At 34.9% G+C, this 22,056-nt stretch overlaps 1 protein-coding gene across 11 annotated transcripts in view; it reads left to right on the forward strand.

Moving 5' to 3' along the window:
• The window catches only part of TRIQK (triple QxxK/R motif containing), an 85,141-nt gene that overhangs the window by 23,193 nt on the left and 39,892 nt on the right, over window positions 1-22,056 (forward strand). For 7 of the 11 annotated variants that reach the window (XM_087864743.1, XM_045805980.2, XM_045805977.2 and 4 more), the window contains one exon: window positions 19,655-19,736. In XM_087864743.1, the coding sequence (XP_087720869.1) occupies window positions 19,655-19,736 (82 nt within the window). The remainder of the gene's footprint in view (window positions 1-19,654; window positions 19,737-22,056) is intronic. The other 4 variants (XM_087864745.1, XM_087864744.1, XM_045805979.2 and 1 more) reach the window with 1 other exon arrangement.

Below are 22,056 nucleotides of genomic sequence, written 5' to 3' on the forward strand. Positions count from 1 at the left end.
TTAGAGAGAGAGAGCACAAGCAGGGGGAGGGGCCGTGGGAGAGGGAGTAGACTCTCCACTGAGCAGGGAGCCCTGCCTGGGGCCTGATCCCAGGACCTGAGCCAAAGCAGATGTCTAACTGACTGAGCCACCAAGGCACCCCTTGAATGTTTTAAAATATTATGTAAATGTATTAACAGGTGTGTCATTGTCCACAGATTTTTTTTAAAGATTATGTATTCATTTTTTTTAGAGAGAAAGAGAGAGTGAATGGGGGGAGGAGCAGAGGGGGAGGGAGAGGTAGGGAGAAAGAATCCCAGGCAGAAACTGTGTTGAATGCAGAGCCCCAGCCAGAATAGATCCCACAACCTGAGCCAAAACCAAGAGTGGGGTGCTCAACTGACTGAGCCACCCAGGTGTACCCTTCACTGCCCACACATTTTAACTGCATTATATTTCATTGATGAATGAATTGTGGTGTGCATATAGGACTTTGGGCTTTTTTTCAATTTTTTAAAATTTTTGTGTTATTAAATAGCCTTGTTAGTGTTTTGTTCACATAGAGGATTGTTTCTCTAATTCATATAACCAGCAGTGAATTTGATGGTTCTGGTATATACATATCTTAGATTTTACTAAATATTGCTGTAGCACTTCCCAAATGCACATTAATTACTGCTATTATTTTATTTTAATAATCTATTCTCTTAAAAAAGTTCTTTAAGAGGTCTTGCATATATTTTATAGGTATTCATAGTATTTATAGATATTTAAAATTTTTTATTGTATAGTAATAATGATTTTTGTATATAGACTTTATAAATTGTAACTTTGCTGAGCTCTTATAAAGAATCTTGTACAGATTCTAATAATTTGCCTGTAGTTTTTCTCTGCCCATCCCCAGTCATATTATTTGTGAATAGTAACTTTTTTTTTTTTCTTTCAATCCCTATGTCCTATCTCCCTCTTGTCTCACTATATTACCTGGATTTCTCATTACAGTGATTATCTTTGTCTTGTTCATGATTTTCACTATTAAGGATAATCTTTTCTTTCTCTGTTTGCTTCCTGTCAACACAGTAAGAAGGTTCTTTTCTATTGCGATTTCCTTCCTTTCTCTTTTTCTCCTTTCTATCCTCCCTCCCTCCCTTCTTTTCTTCTTTCACTCTTTAAGAATCAATGGATATTGAATATAACTTTTTTTTCCTCTATCTGTTGAGGATTTCCAAATTTTTCACCTTAAATCAGTTAACATGGAGAATATTACTAGCGCATTATCTAGTGTTAAACTATCCTTCCATTTTTGTTATTAGCCCAGCTTTATTGTGGTAAATTTTGTTATTATGATTATACATATTGTATTTATTTTCTAATATTATATTTAGGATTTTTATCTCTCTCTTTGTGAGTTTGGCCTATGATTTCTCATTCTTATAATGTCCCTGGTGTCATTGTAAGGGTTTGTTAGCTTCATGAAATGCGTTGAAAAGTGGTGTACCTATTTGTATTTTTCAAAATTGCTTATCATTTTATGGGTCTGATATAGCTTGTTTAAGTGGATTATCTGTCTCTTGAATGGTTAATAGAATTTACCTCTAAAACGATCCAGTCTTGTTGGTTTTGTTTTGTGTGCCTTTTACTTTTTAAGGGTAGATTTTAAACACTGATTGATTTCTTTAAATGACTTTTGTTCTGTTCAATTTTATGCTATCTCCTTCTTGAAGTGGTATTAGTAAATCTTTTTTCTAAGAAATGATCTTTTATCTTAATTTTTAAATTATTGACAAGAAGATTTTTTACAATATCTTCTTGTTAAATAATAGTAATAGTTGCTGAATTTTTAGCCATGTTCCCTTACATATTTCTAATAATTTTGTACCTTTTTTCTTGTTCTATCATGACAAGAGTTTGTTCCATGTTCTTATTTTTCAGAAGATCAACTTTTGTCTATGTTGATCATCTCATCTCTTTTGCATCTTTGTTTCATTGTTTATTGCTCTTAGTTTATCACTCCTTGTAATTTGGGGGACTTCACTCCTTTTTTTCCTAGTGCTTACTTTTTAGTTCTTTTTTTTCAGTCTCTTGTCTAATTTCTTTCTTCTAAGTATTATGTTAGCCGAATTCTGTATTTTTTGTAACTTTTCATTGATGTGTAATACATAAATTATAAATACATAATAATACATAAAACAACATAACGCAAGAGTGTTAGATGTTCAGTTTTCACAAAATGAACACTCATGTAAGCAGAATCCTGATAATTTCTTGGTAATTTGCAGTTGAAATATTTTAATCTCAGTAATCCATAGCATTGCTGGAATGTAAAGTCTTTTGTTGCTTTTTAACCATTATAAATCTATATCTTCCATATTTTCACTTGATAGCTTTTCTTTAATTATTTCTTTTTTGTGAAACTGAATGCTTTTAGGTCAGCTATCAAGCAATACTTTGACATCTTTTTAAATGAAATGCTTTATAAAAGGCATTACAGGGGCATCTGGGTAGCTCAGTTAGTTGAGCCTCGAACTCTTGGTTTTGGCTCAGGTCGTGATCTCATGGGTCACGGGATAGAGCTCCGTGGTGTGGCTCCACATTCAGCAGGGAGTCTGCCCAGGGATTCTTTCCTTCTGCCCCTGCTCTCTCTCTCTCTTTCTGTCTCTCTCTGGAATAAATGAATACATCTTGAAAAAAAAAAAGCATTATATATTTGATAGAATAGGAATTAAGGAATAGGCAATGGGAAATAAAACCTGGTACAAAGTAGAATTTATGGTTTTTTCATTTGCGTTTTGGTTCGTGTCTGGGGTATTTTTTTCTCTATTGATCCATTGTTATGGAAATATATTAATATGCTTTCAGAGCCATCTGGGTGGCACAGTTGGTTAAGCATCCAACTCTTGGTTTTGGCTCAGGTCATGATCTCACTCTCATGAGATTGAGCCCCACATTGGGCACTCAGTATGGAGTTTGCTAAGACTCTCTCTCCCTTTGCCTCCCACCTCTATCTCCTTCTCTCAAATAAATAGATCCTTTAAAAAGAATAAGCTTACTTTTGTATTTTTGCACTTTTTTCTCTATTTTTATTTGCTTGTTTCTACGTAGTAGAAGTATATTAGTTAATAACCCAGTGCTTTTTTTTTTTACGCAAGTCTGTGCCTTTATTGGGCAGACGGGCTACTTGAGCGGGATGAAGCAGGACGAGTGGGTGGCCCCAATGCCTGGCCTGCCATGCTTCACGGGCTTGTAGGTGATGAGAGAGGCAGCCAGCGAGAGAGGGAACACAAGGAGGGGGAGTAGGAAAGGAAGAAGCAGGCTCCCAGCGGAAGAGCCTGACATGGGGCTCGATCCCACAACTCCGGGATCACGCACTGAGCCGAAGGCAGACGCTTAACGACTGAGCCACCCAGGCGCCCCAATAACCCAGTGCTTCTCCCCATTAACCTTTTTCTACATTATTTTCTCAGTTCTTAAACTCAATACTTTTTATTGTATTTCTCTGGTAGTATAGTTTGGTGGTTTTAAAAATGAGCAATTTGCATCATTGTTTATAAATATAAGTTTTAATAACACAATCTGTTTGAAAACTACCAGTCTGAGAAATCCTTATATTAGTAAAATGGTAATGATATAATCACATGAGACTTCAATATAATGAATGCATTTAATGCAACTTCTATGAAATTGGATGTATACTAGTTATTTTTATAGTTTTGACACTTACTTACTAATAAAGCTATTTTTTAGTAAGTCATACAGAATTATGAAACTATTAGAAACAAAATAACCATAAAGAGCATTCTGATGGTTGCCTTGAGATGTTTATTTCCCCTTATATACTCAGATTAACTTTACCTCAGTGAACATATCTTTCATTGGTTTTAAAAGATATGTTTAAAAAGTATGTAGTATTATTACTGGGCCTATCCAATTTGTTTGTTTCTACGATTTGTTGCTAGGCATGAAAATAATTATCCTTAACCTGATACGTATGATCATGTACACTAGTTTTTTTTTTTTTTAATTTGAAGGAAATTTAGCAATCATTTAAGAAGGGGAATAGCATGATTTTGTCAAGGTCTTCCAATGTTTTTTTGTTTTGTTTTGTTTTGTTTTTTTAAATACTGGGCTCAACCAAATTTTTATATGTTCTGGTCTGGTATATTAACATTGAATGTTTCTTAGAAATTTCCATGTACCAAACTAGAATTTTCTTTTTTAGTTAGCTTTTCCTAAAGTGGTTAGTCAAAGAGAAGGAGAGAGAAAGAAAGACAAATCTAGGTGGGTTTTTTTGAAGTTTTAAAAACATTTCTATTCTTGAAATATAGTTGACATACAATGTTATATTAGTTTTACTTGCACAATATAGTGATTTGGCAATTCTATACAATATGCAGTACTCACTATGATAAGTGTAGGTACTATCTGTCACCGTATACTGGTATTACAATGCTACTGGCTATATTCCCTATGCTGTACTTTCCTTCCCATGACTTAGTTATTTCATAATTAGAAGTTTGTATTTCTTAATCTCCTTCACCTATTTTGTCTGTACCCCCACCTCCTTTACTCTGCAAGCAACAGTTTGTTCTCTGTATCTATGAGTTGGTTTCTGGTTTTTTTTTTAGGTTTTTGGTTCATTTGTTTTTTTTTTAAATTCTACATAAAAGTGAAATCATATTTTTGCTCTCTCCAGATGGACTTAAGTGACTTTTTCCAGAATGTTTTTGTTGAATTTGAAAACCTAATTACTTGAAATAGGTAATACACATTGAAATGACTAATAATTAGCATAAGTGATAATTGCCATAAATGATAATTGCCACAAACTAAAAGTCAACTTACTGAATGGGAGAAGAAATTTGCCAATGACATACCCAATAAAGGGTTACTATCCAAAATATATAAAGAACTTATACAATTCAACACCCAAAAAACAAGTAAGACATGAACAGACATTTCTCCAAAGAAGACACACAGATGGCCAACAGACATATGAAAAGATGATTAACATCACTCATAATCATGGAAATGCCAATCAAAACTACAATGAGATATCACCTCACACCTGTCAGAGTGGCTAAAATAAAAAAACAAGTATTGGCAAGGATGAGGAGAAATAGGAACCCTCTTGCACTGTTGGTGGGAATGAAAACTCATGTAGCCATGGTGGAAAACATTATGGAAGTTCCTCAAAAAAATAAAATAGAACTACCCTATGATTCAGTAATTGTACTTTTGGATATTTACCAAAAAAATTACAAAAACACTAACTTAAAAGGAGTTTTGCACCCCTATCTTTATAGCAGCATTATTTACGATAGCCAAATTATGGAAGCAGCCCAAGTGTCCATCAATAGATGAATGGATAAAGAAGAAGTGGTACATATATACAATGGAACATTACTCAGTCATAAAAAGGAATGAAATCTTGCCATTTGCAACAGTATGAATGGAACTGCAGAGTATAATGCTAAGCAAGATAAGTCAGTCAGGGAAAGAAATACCATATGAGTTCACTCATATGTAGACTTTAAGAAACAAAGCAAGTGAGCAGAGGAAAAAAAGAGAGAGAGAAACCAAAAATCAGACTCTATAAAGCACAAACTGATGGTTACCAGAGGGGCAGTGGTTGGGGGCATGGGTGAAATAGGTGATGGGGATTAAAGAGTACACTTATGACGAGCACTGAGTACTGTATGGAATTGTTGAATCACTATATTATACACCTAAAATAATATAACACCGTATGTTAACTATACTGAAATTAAAAGGCTTAATGAAAAAAAGAAAAAATTGTGAAAACCATCATTTTCAAATTTTAGATTAAGTGATGAATCAATACACATACATGTAATTGCATAATATAAATCTTTATAGGTCTTGAATGTTAGCAATTTGATATATTCAATCTATTTCTTTTTTATGAATACTTATGCATACATTGAAATGACACTTTTAGTTGTCTGTTTAGAATTCCATTAACCCTTATCTTTAAAGAACCTTGATTTTACTCCACTAGCTACTCCTCCCGTATGCAAACATATGCTTCTGAGAAGTAGACCCCATGGCCAACTTTAGGGATAGGCCTAGTTGTTTTAAGAGAAGTCTCATTTTTCTTGCCGTAGAGTGGAGCACATGTCTGTAAGGCATAAAATAATGTGACTGACATTTGTGGGATATTTAATATTTGATATTACTATTACCCTCAAGTTGGTCTACATTAACATAGGTTAGTTACTTGTTAGATTTAGTTCAAATGGGCTTTTGTCCATTGTTTCCTGGGTGATCTACAAGTTACAAAATCTTAGATATTAACTTTACATTACCAAATATTATACAAAAAAAATGAATATGACAAATTTCATTGATAATAATGTTGATAGGTTTGTCACTGTTGGAGACGAAAGTTACAAATATAAATGTGGAAAGGGCAAAACTACAATAAATTGTGTGGCATTCGATTGGAAATTGGAAGCACTGAGTTCACATCAATACATAATGTTCCCTAGCTCTGTGCATTGACAAGCTTGGAAACGGTATCACTCATTATCAGGGAACATATCAGGGAACATTATCAGGGAAATGGTATCACTCATTATCAGGGAACATATCCTGTCCCCAGATCTTGATGTCTAAATACTATTCCACACTGAAAGGTGAGGGCTCATGGGAGAAATGGGAGATTCCAGGGAAGGATCAGGAAAAGTATAAGATGAACCTTGAATATTTTATTATGTCAGAAAATAGCAAGTGTTTAAAAAATGATGGCATTATGTCAAAAAGATATAAATCACTTGAAGGACCTTTCATTGGCTAAATCCAGGACAATCTGAGCATCAAAATAAACAAATGATATAAATGAATTTTAACCCATTGAATAAAACAGCAATTTATGAGTGTATACTGTTATAAACACAAAAATGAATAAATAGGGAGAAGAAAACACTTTTCATACCATAGAATACCAGCTAATAAGTGTAGAAGGAATGATGAAATTAGAAAATCATCATTTGACGGGCGCCTGGGTGGCTCAGTCGTAAGCGTCTGCTTTCAGCTCTGGGCGTGATCCCGGGGTCCTGGGATCGAGCCCCACATCAGGCTCCTCCACTGGGAGCCTGCTTCTTCCTCTCCCACTCCCCCTGCTTGTGTTCCCTCTCTCGCTGGCTGTCTCTCTCTGTGTCAAATAAATAAATAAAATCTTTTAAAAAAATCATTTGACAACTGTATGAATATGATTAATTCAGCATGAAATATCAATAAATCTTAAACTAGTAGTTGCAAATTTGAGGAAGAACAGGATATTTATATAATTTCAAAGTACCCCCAACCAAATACTTATTAATTACAAAGAGGAAAAGACTAAATTCACAGTGGGGAACTCAGGCAGAGTATCACCTTAATAAAGTGATCAAAGTTAACACTACCAGTTGAAGAAAACATGCAACGAGAAGAAAACAACATTGCTTCTGTGACATTCCTTGAGTTTAGTTAGAAAATAAATGAGATAGAACATCGGAAAAACAAGTCGGTCATTGGGACAGATGAAAATTCAGTTCGGTCATACTCAGAATGATGCTAGATGTATGATCGAAGAAGCCAGGGCTGGGGATATAGGTCCTTGTTACATATATTCAAGGGAATGAGGTACCCAAGGAGAGCTTATGTGGAATGGATGAACTATCGGGAGCACCAGTGTTTAACAGGCAGAGTAAGAGTGCATATGAAGGTGGTCAAGAAGAAATCAAGATGGAAGAGGGGAGACTTGAGGCAATGCTAGCTGGGAAACCAACACCTTAGTTTCAAGACCAAGTACTCAGTAGTGCCACATGTCACAGAGAGATTCTTAAATGAGGACAGGTTGTCCCATAGTACAGTCTGATATTGTGGTATCGTCATGCCTGCAGCAAGTATTGCCTAAAATAATCATTTGTTTCCTGAAATGTAAGTTTTCCAGAAGTGAGCCGTTCCTTCCCTCTACTGCAACACCTTATGAAAGACAAAACTAGTTGAGGTACAGTGTGTTGTGAATCGTACTTGTGTACTTTATAGTTAGGGCAAGAGTGTATTGGAGTAGGAGTTGGCCCAGGGCAGTCCTGGTTTATACTTGCTGTCCTGGTGTCACAGAGTTCTCTTTCACTCTCAAAATGTTCTGGCTTGGATGGCAAATTATATGGTCACCCTAATCTAGGTCTCTGTTGGCAGAATATTCCTATCCTATATGAAGCTGGGAGCTAATAAGCATGTCTTTTAGCCAGTTCTTGACATCTTTTATTCATCAACAAGATGCTTATTCACTTCCCTTATAATCCTTCTAAATCAGCTTTCCAATAATGCCTCTATTTCACCAAACATTACATGAAATAGAGGCTTCATGAGATGATAATGTGCAAAATTTGAGAAGTTGGTCAAGTAACATTGGAAATGACATATTCAAGTCCTCTTTAAGAGATCAACAAGGCACATGTAGAGACTCAGAAAAGCTTTTCAGTAGACTTCCCAAAGTTGTTAATATATTGTCCTAAAATGACCATATTTGGGGAACTTGGTTCATGTTTGCTTCAATGTAAGATACATGCAAACTAAGAAAAATAAAAGCTGTTAACTTCAAGTAAGTCAAACTTGGTTATTCTGATTTTGTTTGATTTAGAGTGTATCAGAACATTTCATCTACACTGAACACATATATTATTTGGACATTCCCACTGAAATGTGTTTAAACTTGGACTACATAGAAAAAAACGTAGTTTTTGTCCGTAAATCTTTGTCTCTGGTAACTTATTGAAAGCTCTGAATGATAAGAATTCTCTAATGTTACTTGAGAACCAAGGAAAGGGAATTCATATTGAGAAATTATGATAAAATAGATCTATATCTGTTTACTTAGGAATTATAGAGATAAGAATAGATGCCATCTGAGATGTTTGCATCTAGAGCTTATTGTTTTCCCTCATCCTTTAGCCACCAGTTTTTGGTACCATCTGGACAGAATAGAACTTTTTATTATCTATATGATAATTGAAACAATCTTGGGTTTCATATAATTCTTTTAAAATAACCAGTTTAAAGGGATCATAAGTATTGAAATATCAAGGCTTGTGACCTTTAGATCTATAATCCTATTTTCAATTACTCTTTGTCTCATCAGAAAAAAATAGTCTGAAGGTGTATTAGTTAGCCGTCAAAGTAGACATGAAAATGCCTTTTCTCTACCTCAGGATCATTGAAACCAAACATACACTTGCTTCTTCTCATTCCTCTTGACTCAGTAAGCTCTTAGCACGCAGTGGTACATCATGCTTGCCTTATCGGTTTTATGCTAGAATTGTAGATGTCTTTGCTCTTTCAGTATTGTTGGCTATGTGTCTCTTCTTCTGTCAGCACTTTGTAATAGTAAAAACAGCGTCTGCTGTTTTATGTATTTGCTACCACATTATTGTAACCTTAGAAACTTTTTGACAGTACAGTTGACATAATACAATCCTTTATTTGAAAGACAGTATAATTTATGTCACTAATGACTTTTTATTGACAATTAAAAGTTATATCGTGGGCCAATCCTACTTTAACCTATCTCCTTTTGCAAATATAGTACAAGAAATTAACTGCAGTGCATTTCCCATTTTGCTGAATTTAAACTCTGTAAATGGTAATGATGATTTTTCCACTTCAGAACATGGTCACTTACTTGGTAGAAATTCTCTGCTTCTCAGATTTGAAGTGTTTATTCCTTTGATATTAGTGCAAAGTTTGGAATTTAAAGAATAATAATTCCATGGGACCCTGCTACTGCAGCATCCCCTGCCCCCAGTGATGAGCATTGTTGATGGTACATGCAAGGCGGATTTTTGTCTATTCTGGGCAGTATAAATTTAATGTGTTGTTTTCAAGTATGTCATGTGTCCAGATGCCACAACAATCTGTGCATTAAAAAGGCATTAAAATAAAAGTAAGTAAAATATTTGTGGGTATTTTTTGATGGAGACCAGGGAATTAGTTATCTACAGTTTACGTAGATAAACCAATTCTATGGGGTTTCAGGAAAAACAAGAGCATTGTTTTCTTACAGCAATTATAATTATAAACATTTTATAATGTATATTTATAATACTCCCCTACCCTCTCCACCTACCCTTATCTATTTCTCCCTATTACCTCCTTATATTACCTATTTCTGTTAATGGCATACCATCTCTCTAACCGAATGTTTTGTCAAGTCTGGTCCATGTACCACCTGAGATTGAAAACCCTGGCAGGGAGTTGGTGCTTATTAAAAGTTCAGCTTCGTTGGTCTTTCCCCAACCTTACTGACTGGGTATCTTTGATATTCAGGCCTGGACTTCGTGTCTTAATCATCACTCAAGTTTAAAAGCACCGTTATCTTCAGCTTTTCCTCTGCTTCATACCCCCTTTCTGCTCTTCCCAAATTCTGAAAAGTCAAACACCAAAGTGTCTCTTCCTTTCTACTCGCTGTGTTACTCTCTTAGTAGATTTCCTTTGGAAAGTACCCAGATTTGTTTTAAGCTTGTTAATTATCTTCTAAACTTCTAGCCTTTCTAAACATATTAAAAAGTATCTGATTTGATTACCCCATTGCACAATACCCTCTTATAGTTTCCTGTTGAATTTAGGAAAAGTCTGAAGTTTTAGCCGATTTTTAAAAGCTTCCCCAGTTTTGTCATACTGCCTTATTCAGCCTCCACCGAAGAGGCTGAAGGATCTCACAGTCCCTGCTGAGGCCCTCCATCGACTTCCAGCAGCGCTTCTCAAATGTTAGTGCACAGAATTACCTATAAGCTGGTTAAAAAGAAAAGTAGTGATTCTTAAACATTAATGGCCAAAAAACAAGAACAAAAACAAACAAAAAACCACAAAAAAAGCCCCTGGAGATTCATGGACCTGAGTCCTCGAGCTTTTGATTCAGTAGGACTATGATGGGGGAATCTGCATTTTAATGAGCGTCCCACATAACTCTTGATGGTGTTGGGTGAGCAGCATTTTGACAAACGCTGGCCTAGAGCCTCTAGTCGCTCCTGGTGAGTTGGGACCTAACTAGACTCTAGAGATCTGAGTGTTTCTTCTGAGGTGCTCAGTTCCAGCCAGCTGACCCTTACCAGAGGGACTGGGATTTCCTCATTTTACCTAGGCCACAGCTGACTCCTGAAGAAGCCTGAGTACTCAATGCAGTTTTGAGATAACCTAATTCAAGATATTATGCATTCCTGGGGCGCCTGGGTGGCACAGCGGTTGGGCGTCTGCCTTCGGCTCAGGGCGTGATCCCGGCGTTATGGGATCGAGCCCCACATCAGGCTCCTCTGCTGTGAGCCTGCTTCTTCCTCTCCCACCGCCCCCCCCCGCTTGTGTTCCCTCTCTCGCTGGCTGTCTCTATCTCTGTCGAATAAATAAATAAAATCTTAAAAAAAAAAAAGAGATATTATGCATTCCTGTTATCTTTATTTGCTCTCCAAGATGACACCTTTAACTATTTGTCCTCCCCTCTCCACATTTAACACTTATGCCCATGTTATTCTATGGTTTATTTTTATTCTTTTACTGGACCAATCTCTTGCCATTCTCTTCCTTCTATTTTTCTTTATATCCCTCTTGAACCCTATCCATCCTCAAGCACTTCATTGATTATCACTTTTACCTCTTGACATTAATTGAAACCTGATTTTTCTCATAGACACCATTTCCCTAAAGCCTTCTAAGTGGAGACTCTTCTTTCTTTAATTCTCCACGTACCTGTGGATCAAAAGTCTGATTGTTATCTTCTTATTTTCTTATTGCTGCTTCTAGTTTGTTTACTTTTCCATGCATATAAAAAACAAAGAAGACAAATGAAACAAGAAACCCAGCTCCTTTGTAGTTGATTCCATTTGACTTAGGAACCTCAGCCTCCTTAGTGCTGTTAAGCGTGGTCACTCCTCCGTCTTCCTAACTTCGAGTCTTTCCTCCTTAGCCCAGATCCTTCAGCCATCCTGGTGCCTTCACTCTCTACATGTGTGATGTTTGCACTATCCTGGCCCTCATTTCCTTAACTTGTCTGCCTTGCTGGCTTCCTATTACTTTAGTCACTCTGGATTATAACCTGCTCCGACTCAGTAATAACATCAATCACTCCATATTCTCTGTTAATAACCTTTAGTTCTCTAGTCAAAGAAATTCTAGTTCTTTTCTTCCCCAAACTTTGGTTATTTGACCTCATGCAAATTTTTAAGTCCGAAAATTGGTTTCCTTTCTGCTTAACTCTACACCCTCTGCTGTCTTCACTTCCTTCTCTAGTTTTAGATGCCATGGCACATCACTTTATCCACTTTATAGAGTATCCTGAACTTTTTTGCCCTACTGCCTTTCTGTCATGCCTCCCTGGGAAAACCTGAACTTTGCTTAATCCAGCTATCTATCCCTTCCCAAAGCCAGCAGTGAGCAGCTGAGCACTCAGAAAAAAAAAAAAAACAACAACAACAAAAACCAAAAAAATATGCTATTTTCAATCATGTAGTTTAATGCCACCATGGATTCATGGTTAACAAATTAATTTGGTATCATAGTGTTTCTCATTAATCCTGTTTCCCCTGGACAGCCCTTTCTATTATCCCCCTGCATAATTTTTCCCAGCATAAATTCCAGCCTCTGCACTCAAATTTCCAAAGTTTCTACCTTCTATTTCACTCTTCGAAGATAATCATGCCTCCTACTTCATCGTGAACGTGGAGTTGCCAGGTGGAACTTTCTTTGTTCTGGACTACCAAACCTCAAAAGTTGCATTACTCTTATCCATCGTTTTTTCCCCTCACTGTTAAAATGAAAGAGGTAGTTTGCTGTGATTATTACTCCAAGTGTGCACTGAATTCTATCCCTTCCTCCCTACTTGATAAGCCCAATCTTTTTTTTTTTTTTCTCCTGTCTTTTCACCCCCTCACTTTCTGCTGGCCCCTTCTACTTATTATTTAGACTGACTCCAGTTTCCATCTGCATTCAAAAACAAACGAACCCTCAAGAATAAAACAAAACAAAGTACAACAAAAAAATCTTCCTTAACTTCTCCCTCTCTGAGTAATATCCTATCTCTCCCCTTCCCTTTACTTATTTTGTAATAGATTTGTCTATGCTTTCCACTCTGCTTTCTTACCTCTTATATATTCCTTCGCCCATGGGAAGTAAGCGTTTTAATGAGTGTTTCAGGAAAGAGGCAGGGATCACTATTGTTAAATGATGTTACAAGGGCATGTAAAACTGGTGAACACTCACTCAATTTAGGTCTAAAAGAGCATTGCTTCTTTCACTCAGCACACTGTTTTTGAGATTTTTCACCATTGTTGCCCATTATCAGTATTTATTTATTTATTTATTTATTTATTTATTTATTTATTTATTGCTGAGTAATATTACACTGGATGAATAAACCACAGTTTATCAGTTCTTCGGTTCAACATGAGGGCTATTTCCAATTTTTGGCTACTATGAATAAAGATACTATGAACATCCTTGTACAAAGCTTTTTTTGTGGGTGTGTGTATTTATCTCTTTTAGGTACATACCTGGGAATGGAATTTCTGGCAGTTAATTTTGTAAGAAATTCCCAGTTTTCCAAAGTGGTTGTGATTTTACACTCCCATCAACAATGTACCAGAATTTCAGTTGCTCCACATCCTCCTAATATTTTGTATAGTAAAGCTTTATTTGAACTATTCTAGTGGGTGTAGTAATATTTTAATTCTTATTTTAATTTCCATTTTGCTGTCTACTAATGCTGTTGAGCTTTTTCATGTGCTTATTTGTCATCTGTATATCTTCTTTGATGAAGTTTCTGTTCAAGTCTTTCACCTGTTTTTTTTATTGGGATGTATGTTGTGTATTAGTAGTAGTAGTAGTTCTTTATACATTCTGGATGCAAGTTCTTTTTTCAGATACAAGTATTGTGGGTATTTACAAACTGTCTACATAATAACTAGAAGGAGCCAGTAGAAAGTGGGGGGGTGAAAGGACAGGAAAAAAAATGATTGGGCTTTTCAAGTAGGTAGGAAGGGGTAGAATTCAGTGCACACTTGTTTTTTATGAGCAAAATCTAATTTTAATGAAGTTCAGTATATCCTCTTTTTTTTCCCCTTTATAACCTATACTGTTTGTGTTCTAAGAAATATTTGCCTACTCCAAGGTTATAAGGTAATCTCTTCTTTTCCTAGTAGCTTTATTGTTTTAGCTCTTTTGTTTAGGTTTATGATTTATCCTCAATTGATTTTTATTTATTTATTTATTTATTTATTTATTTATTTATTTGAGAGAGAGAGAGTGAGCAGGAGCTGGGGGAGGGGCAGAAGGAGAGGGAGAGACAGGCTCCCCACTGAGCAGGGAGCCAGACATGCGTGAGATAGTGGTCTAATTTTGGCTTTGTTTTCCCATAAGAATATACAGTTGTTCCAGCACTATTTGTTAATACTGTATTCATTTTAGTTCCATCATATGGCTGAAGGATGAGGACCCACAACTAAGGTTCCTTTCCTGGTATATGACTTTTTGGGGTTTCGCAGCTTATGAATTTTCTTTCTTATGAATTTTTATGTCAGTGTTGGCTAGTGATCAGGATTTTAGAAATCACCTTTTCACATATTCAAGTTCTGATATTTTTTTTCTGCAGCTATAAAGGAAATTAATTTGACAAATTAATGATGAGGTGGTCACTTTGATCCCTGAAAACATTAAGAAGACCACTGGTTAGCTCTCCAGTTTTACACAATAGGAATTTGTTCCTGCTTGTAATAACTTATCTCGATATTATATTTATGTCAAAGTATACATTGTCTACTGTGTCACACTTTTGATAGTCTCCCAAATGACTTATTTTTTTCATTTCCTTAAGTGTGGAGAATTATCTCTGGAGATCTGAATCATGTGCCCTTGCTTAAAATATCAAAATATAGATTCCACAAGTGGGGGAATATGAAAATGACATTTAAAGTACATTGCAGAGCACGAGAAAATTCATAAAAATGTGAATGAGCTTGTCAAAATCATGGCACTAAGAGCTGAATTTGATAATGCATCGGAACTATGAGTAAGGAACACATGGCAAACGTGTGTTATTAATGGTTCTGTAAAAGAGTTTTTGCTTTATTTAGGAAATGGGCCATTATTTGGATGACTTAAATATGTTGCTTACATGATCGGCTTTGAATTTTTAAAAACATCAGTCTGGGAATAATGAATGCATCAGATCAGGGACAAGTGCCTTCTTTACTTACCCATTACTTTGTTCATCCCAACATCTGGCATAAGATTTTATTTTCACAATTGGTTCTCAATTCTGATCCAGCCATAACCAAACATTTTTCTGCCTATTTATAACTTCATTCTAAAGTAAGAATTTTTTTAAGGAAGGGTCTTTTAGCCTTAAAAACTGAACTGATTATTTTTTCTGTGGTCATGGGTTGAATTTTTTAATAACCTGTGTTTTGATCTGTATTTAAATGTCACAGTCTGGATTGAATGCTTTTTCTGGAAGCAGAGACATATGTGAAGGCTTCAGGTTTCTTATTTCTTTACTTGTTCTTTCTGGAGTTCATAAAAAAGGTATAAATGAGCAATAAAATAACTTGGTTGGAATGTGATAGGATATTGTACTACCTTTGTTTGTTTTTAAAGGTCACATATTGTACTTAAAAATACGTGTGGCAAATTACTGTGTAAAATTCAGGTTAAGAAAGGATATTAAAAACAAAAACACTCTCTTTTAATCTGAAAAGTCCTGAAGAGTGTGAAGTTTTAATTAAATAAAAATTAATTATGAAATATTTTAATATGCAATTTAGGCATTAAATAAAATTAGCATTTTTTTCTTCCTTAAGTATGTGTTATCAAGTTTCAAGAATGTTAAAAACTTCTCTGATGATTTAATCTGAAATCATTCCTACAGCGAAATTCATAAATAATAAATATTATCTTATTAATCCATATTTTAGTTTAGCTGGGTCTCAGAGCAAGTTAGTTCCTCAGGGAATGCGGTGTTCTTTATAAAAGAAGGTGATGAGATGTAATCTCCAAGGAATTAAATTGTGAAAACAATCTTGGTATTGTACATGCTAATATAAATCTGTTATTCCCTTTCCACATCTATCACAACACATTTTAAATTGTGGCTGATCTTGTATGCAAATAGCTGTCTTATTAGAAATTGCGGCTCTATGTGCTAATGTCTCCCTGGATTTCTTGGGAGTTTGCTATCTAACCATCAAAGCAATAGAAATGAATGATGATTACTGCAAGGCTTTGAAGAACAAAGAAAAGTCAGAACATTTTAGAGGTTCTAGATGTCTGAGACACTGACAGTTTGCACCATACGCGTGAATGGGAATCTCTTTAGATCATTTAAAATAGCCTCAGTGTGTTTATTAGGAAAGTAAAATATTTTCTTTCTTCTTGTGTTTGTTACAGCTAATAAAATGTAAGTCATTTGTGCATGGGTGTGTTCTTCAGACTTTTTTTGTTTCAACATTTGGTAAAATTTTATTTTGCTTAAAGAATAGAATAGAATAAATGAATTGAATAGAATAATTTCAGAGACTAAAGTTTTAATTTTTGAAATTCTGGGTAAGGATTATCAGTTACCAAAATCATAGGGAACAAAAATTTAAAGCTAGTTCCTCTTTAATGTATCTCTTAAGTTGAAATTCTTTTAAAGATTTTATATTCACAGGTTATATACCTATAAAATGGTCAATTCATAGAGTATAGGCCTTTATAAAAATATAGATTCTTTAGCTTTTTTTGGTATCACTTTGTTCATTTAAAGTACATTTTAAAATCAGTAAAATCTAATTCCTTTTGTTGAAAAGATATTCTGTGTGGATCCCTTCCTTTTTTATTTACTACAGGTAAGGAAAGAATACAATACTGGCCTTTAAAGTATTATCTCTGTTAGGATGTTGGTTTAAATGACCAAGCAGGAATTGAGGGAAGCATAGTTTTGGTAGCTAGCCTTAGTAATTTGCTTTTTAAAAATTTAAGCTATTCCATAAAGGCAACAGACAAAACTAAACCGAAGAGGGAATAATGTCTGTGTATTTATTTATTTAAACTTCTCTCCTAAATTGGAGTGGTATTTTTTCTAACCTCACATAATCAAGATTAAAATAACTTGACTCCTCTTTACAATTAGTACATGCAAAACACTATGCAAATGGATTGCTATATGAATAAATTATAACATATCTATTGATATTTTTTATGATGCTTTTATTAATGTTCTGAATAATAATAAGTGAGAATATAGGATTAGGTGATGTCTTGGTTTCATTTCTGAAATTGTAAGATTGTGTTTCTTAGATGTGATAGCTACATGGTTTATGAGAGGTGAAGATTTCATTTATTTGACTTTTTGTCTTTGTACATTCTTAAATATTACTGTAATATTAAATCTGAAGATTGTTATGAATAGAAAAATAGATTTTTAACAGAGCTTATAATTTTCTTACACATAAATAATAATTATTAATTTGGGGATGCCTTTTTCTGTGTTAGGTGTTATCATTGTTAGGATTGCTCTGTGTGACCATATATGTAAAAAAAATACAGTTTGATCGGAACAGATTTCAAAGACATTCTGTATTTGAGGACCTTAATAATGCTCTTTAGGAAAATTACAGTTTAATAATTTATACAGAGACATCTATACGTACTTGTTTTAGTCAGGGTGATACTACCTACTGTAACAAACAAATATAAAATGTATAGAGGCTCAAATGCTATCAGTCATTTCTTGTTCTCACAGCAGTGTGAAAGAGAGAAACAAGTTGGTTGAGTAGGTTTCCTTCATGTAGTCATTCAGGGTCCAGGATGTCCCAGGCTCTGCCCTCTTCATCACATTATTTCCAGCATCACTGTGGGGGCCATCTCCATGTTAGCCAGATGAATGAGTACATATAGAAAGTTTTTATAGGTTAGTTCTAGAAGTAGCAAACACTAATTCATTCATATTCTGTTGGCTGAAACTCAGTCACATGCCCACAGCTAACATCAAAGGAGGCTGGAAAAGTTGTCAAGTGAGCTCAGGAAAGAAAAAAAAAAAACAAAACCAAAAACGAAGGAGTACATGTATTTTAGTAAGCAGCCAGCCATTTTTCTTATACTTCACCTTTCTGGTCATGAAATAGCCATACACATCCTTTTTCCTGCCTCTTTAGTAGGAAGATCCTAGAGTTCCCCACTTATTGCATCCAGGGCAAAGCCAAGGATCTCAAGTGAGGGCGCAGTGCTCCCTCTTAGGTTGAAATGTGCTTCCTTGAAGTTTACAGACTATGAAATTTTCCTAATGGTGAAGCAGAAGATAACTGCTTCATATCTCCTATAATCACTCCCATTTAGAAAGGGAAGAATGGGAAGAATGGGAAGAATGGGAAACATACAGGAAGCACTGATCCAGCATGACAAGGAAACCTGCTGTGCGTGAGGTCACTGAGAAGTCCCACCGTACCTACCCAAGTTTCTTCCTTGGACCCTAATTATGGTTTTTTAGAGAAGTTCCTTTTTCCATTGTTCTTTATGGCCTTCCCTTCTGGATGGTTCCCCTTTCTGGTCATATATGAAGTGGATGTTCCAAATCTACAGAGTTTGCCTTCCTTGGCGGCTGCAGTCTGTTGGTTTGAGTTTAGAGGTCCTAGAATTGGTTTTCATTCACATACTTTTTTAGACGAAGTTGATTTCCTTGTCAATAAAATCCTTTAGCTTTTAGTAACCTTCTTACTATTTCTGCTTAGTTCCATGTGACAGTGCAGTCTCTGCCACATATATTTTTTAACATTTTTATTTGAATTCCATTTAGTTGGCAGTGTAGTATTAGTTTCAGGTGAATGATACAGTAATTCAGCCCTTCCGTACAACACCCTGTGCTCATCACAAGCGTGCTCCCTAATCCCTATCACCTATTTCACCCATCCCCTCACCCCCTGCACCCGTAAGCATTAGTGTGTTCTCTTAGTAAGAGTCTGTTTCATGGTTGTCCTCTCTCCCCCGTCCTTTTTTCCCCTTTGCTCATTTGTTCTGTTTCTTAAATTCCACATATGTCTGCCATGTATTTAAATTCAATAAAAATTATAAGATTTGAAAGATGTGTTGTAGATTAAATCAAACAGTGCATGTAATGTAGTAAGCATGAGAATATTCGTAAATGGTAGTAATTTATACTGTTTACAGAAGGGGAGACAGAACTAGAACTCAAATTTATACCCCTTTGGTACCTATGTCATGCTTTTTAAAACAAGATTCAAAGTATCTGAGATTCAAACTTTAGTCTTTTTGTGTGACAGAATAGGTAATTGGAAAGAAACATACTGCCAAGAGCATGCCTACAACCCCAGCCCATCTGAATAAATGGTACATGACTTTCACATTTACAGATAATACTCTCTAATAGTTTGGTTTAATTGAGTATTGGTAGTACTTGATGAAATGAATGTTACCAAGAACAAATAACTGGGAAATTTAATTACCAGTAATTGTATCCTTGATAATTTATTTGAAAGAATTTTGTGTTCTTTACTGATATCTAATGGGAATAAGTCAAAAACATTTTTACCCATTGCTTTAAAAATGAATTTTATGGAATAAATTATTCCTGAAGTCTGTAGATAGTCCTTTTGATTTTTTAGGATTTCATCATAATTATTTTCTTTCTTTGCAGCAGGCATTTTGGAGATCAAAGATGGGTAGAAAAGATGCCTCCACTATAAAACTTCCTGTTGATCAGTACAGAAAGCAAATTGGTAAGCAATGAATTCCCTTTGATACAGTCCTATGAATTAAGATAAAGATAAAAGCAATTATGTGTGGTATTAAGAAAATAACTTTTCCCTAATACATATGATACACAGAATATGAATAACGAAGGACTATATATTTTTAAAGAGCAAAAAATAAGTGTAGCCCTGTTTATTGATGGAGAAATACACTTCGTGTACTTGTTATTTTCAAAGCTCTTATAATTTGTATTAATTTAATAAAAGCAAAAATACATTTTATTATTTTACTTAAGGCTAGATGCTTTTATATAGTAAATATTTTTAGTATTGTCATTTATTAAATCATTTATTTTTATCCATGTAAAAACTTTTAATTTTGTTGACTCAATGACAATAATTTGATAAGCCTGAAATTCTTCTTTAAAATTTTCCTTTAATACACTGGTGGACTAGAGAAAAGTCCACTTGTCAACATAAAAAAATAACAGGAAGCTTATCTATTTTAGACTATGTTCTAAGTACAAGATTTTCTACCCATTCTCTTCAAGGGTACATGGAGTATTTATAAAAAATTACCCACACACAAAGCCACAAACCAAGTTCCCCCAATTTTAAAAGAATCCGTATCCTACAACTACAACTTGGAGCAAAGTGTAGTAAATTAGAAATCGTTTAGAAGTGGGCGCCTGGGTGGCTCAGTCGTTAAGCGTCTGCCTTCAGCTCAGGTCATGATCCCAGGGCCCTGGGATAGAGCCCCGCATCGGGCTCAGCTCCTCTCCCACTCCACCTGCTTGTGTCCCCTCTCTCGCTGTGTCTCTCTCTGTCAAATAAATAAAAATCTTAACAAAAAGAAAAAAAAAGAAATCGGTTAGAAGCAAAAAAGGTAACTTACCCTTTCCCATCTTGCACCTTCTCTTTTAACATGTTCCTACTCATTCCCACTCATTCCCGCTTCTTTGGAAATAAAAAAATAACAATTAATAAAAAACCTCTTCTAAAAAACTAAAGGATAAACAGAGAAGTCACAATAGAAGTCAGAAAATAAGTCTTTACCAAAAGAGTGTATACCTATTTAATAAATGTGATATATAAGGTGCGTTCCATAAAGATATTTCTGTAAAACAAAAGAGATGCAAAATAAAAAGAATATTTAGAGTATATATATATAACCAATTAAAATTTATATGCAGAAAAATTAAGTCCTACTATAAATAAATAAAGTAGTCTGGAAACCCAATAGTAAAATGGGTACAAAACATGAAGAGGGGGGCGCCTGGGTGGCACAGCGGTTAAGCGTCTGCCTTCGGCTCAGGGCGTGATCCTGGCGTTATGGGATTGAGCCCCACATCAGGCTCCTCAGCTATGAGCCTGCTTCTTCCTCTCCCATTCCCCCTGCTTGTGTTCCCTCTCTCGATGGCTGTCTCTATCCTGTCGAATGAATAAATAAAATCTTTAAAAAAAAAAAAAACATGAAGAGGTGATTCGTGAAAGAGGAAATCTAAATAAACAAAAATAAAAAAGCAAACAACTATTACAATAAAAAATGAAATCAAAAGAGCCTTACAAAATGATCTAACTCGTCTAACTGGTAGTCAGATAAAAGAAAATTAAAAAAGTATTTCTAATGGGATAAAATTTCTTGAAGGTTGGTTTATGATTTTGATTTTTTTTTTGTTATATTCCTCCTTCCTTCACTTACAGGATGCCTGATGAATAAATAGTGTGGATTGTTATGTTATTTACGTGTTTAAACAAGACTGACTTATCAGATTAAAGTCTCTGATCAAATGGGATATGATAACCACATAAAGAATAGCCGTATCATGGATCAATTCACAATCCAACTCTTATATATACAATTCTTAGAATTTTAACAAGCGACATACCCATGTAACCAGAAACGCCAATCAAACTAGAAACATTTCCATTTTCTCATGTAATTCTTCGTATCTGCTTCTGGTCAGTCTCTACCCTCCTCCATATGCAACCAGTTGTCTGATTTCTGTCACCACAGATGAATTTTTCTACAACAAAACAACAACAACAACAAAAAGGCCTGCAGCGTTTTTATTGAAATTGAGTTTTATCTAATGATCAGTTTTGGAGAACAGACATTAAAAATCTAAAATCTTCTGTTTTATAAACATGGCATATCTGTTCTTTTATTTAGTTCTATTCATATTTGTTAGAACCAAGGAAGGGTGAGACAAAGTAGTATAATTACAAGGCCTCAGCCCTGTTCTTACACTAAATTGTTCAGAGGGTGCTGTGATTTGCATTATACTCCCATATAAAGTTCTCTTTCCTGTTTTACTTCCTCTTGAAAATATTAGCTGCACAAATT

The sequence above is a fragment of the Ursus americanus genome, chromosome 9 (assembly GCF_024610735.1).
Source record: "Ursus americanus isolate L20-20 chromosome 9, mUrsAme1.1.p, whole genome shotgun sequence".
In the NCBI taxonomy this organism is placed as follows: Eukaryota; Metazoa; Chordata; class Mammalia; order Carnivora; family Ursidae; genus Ursus; species Ursus americanus.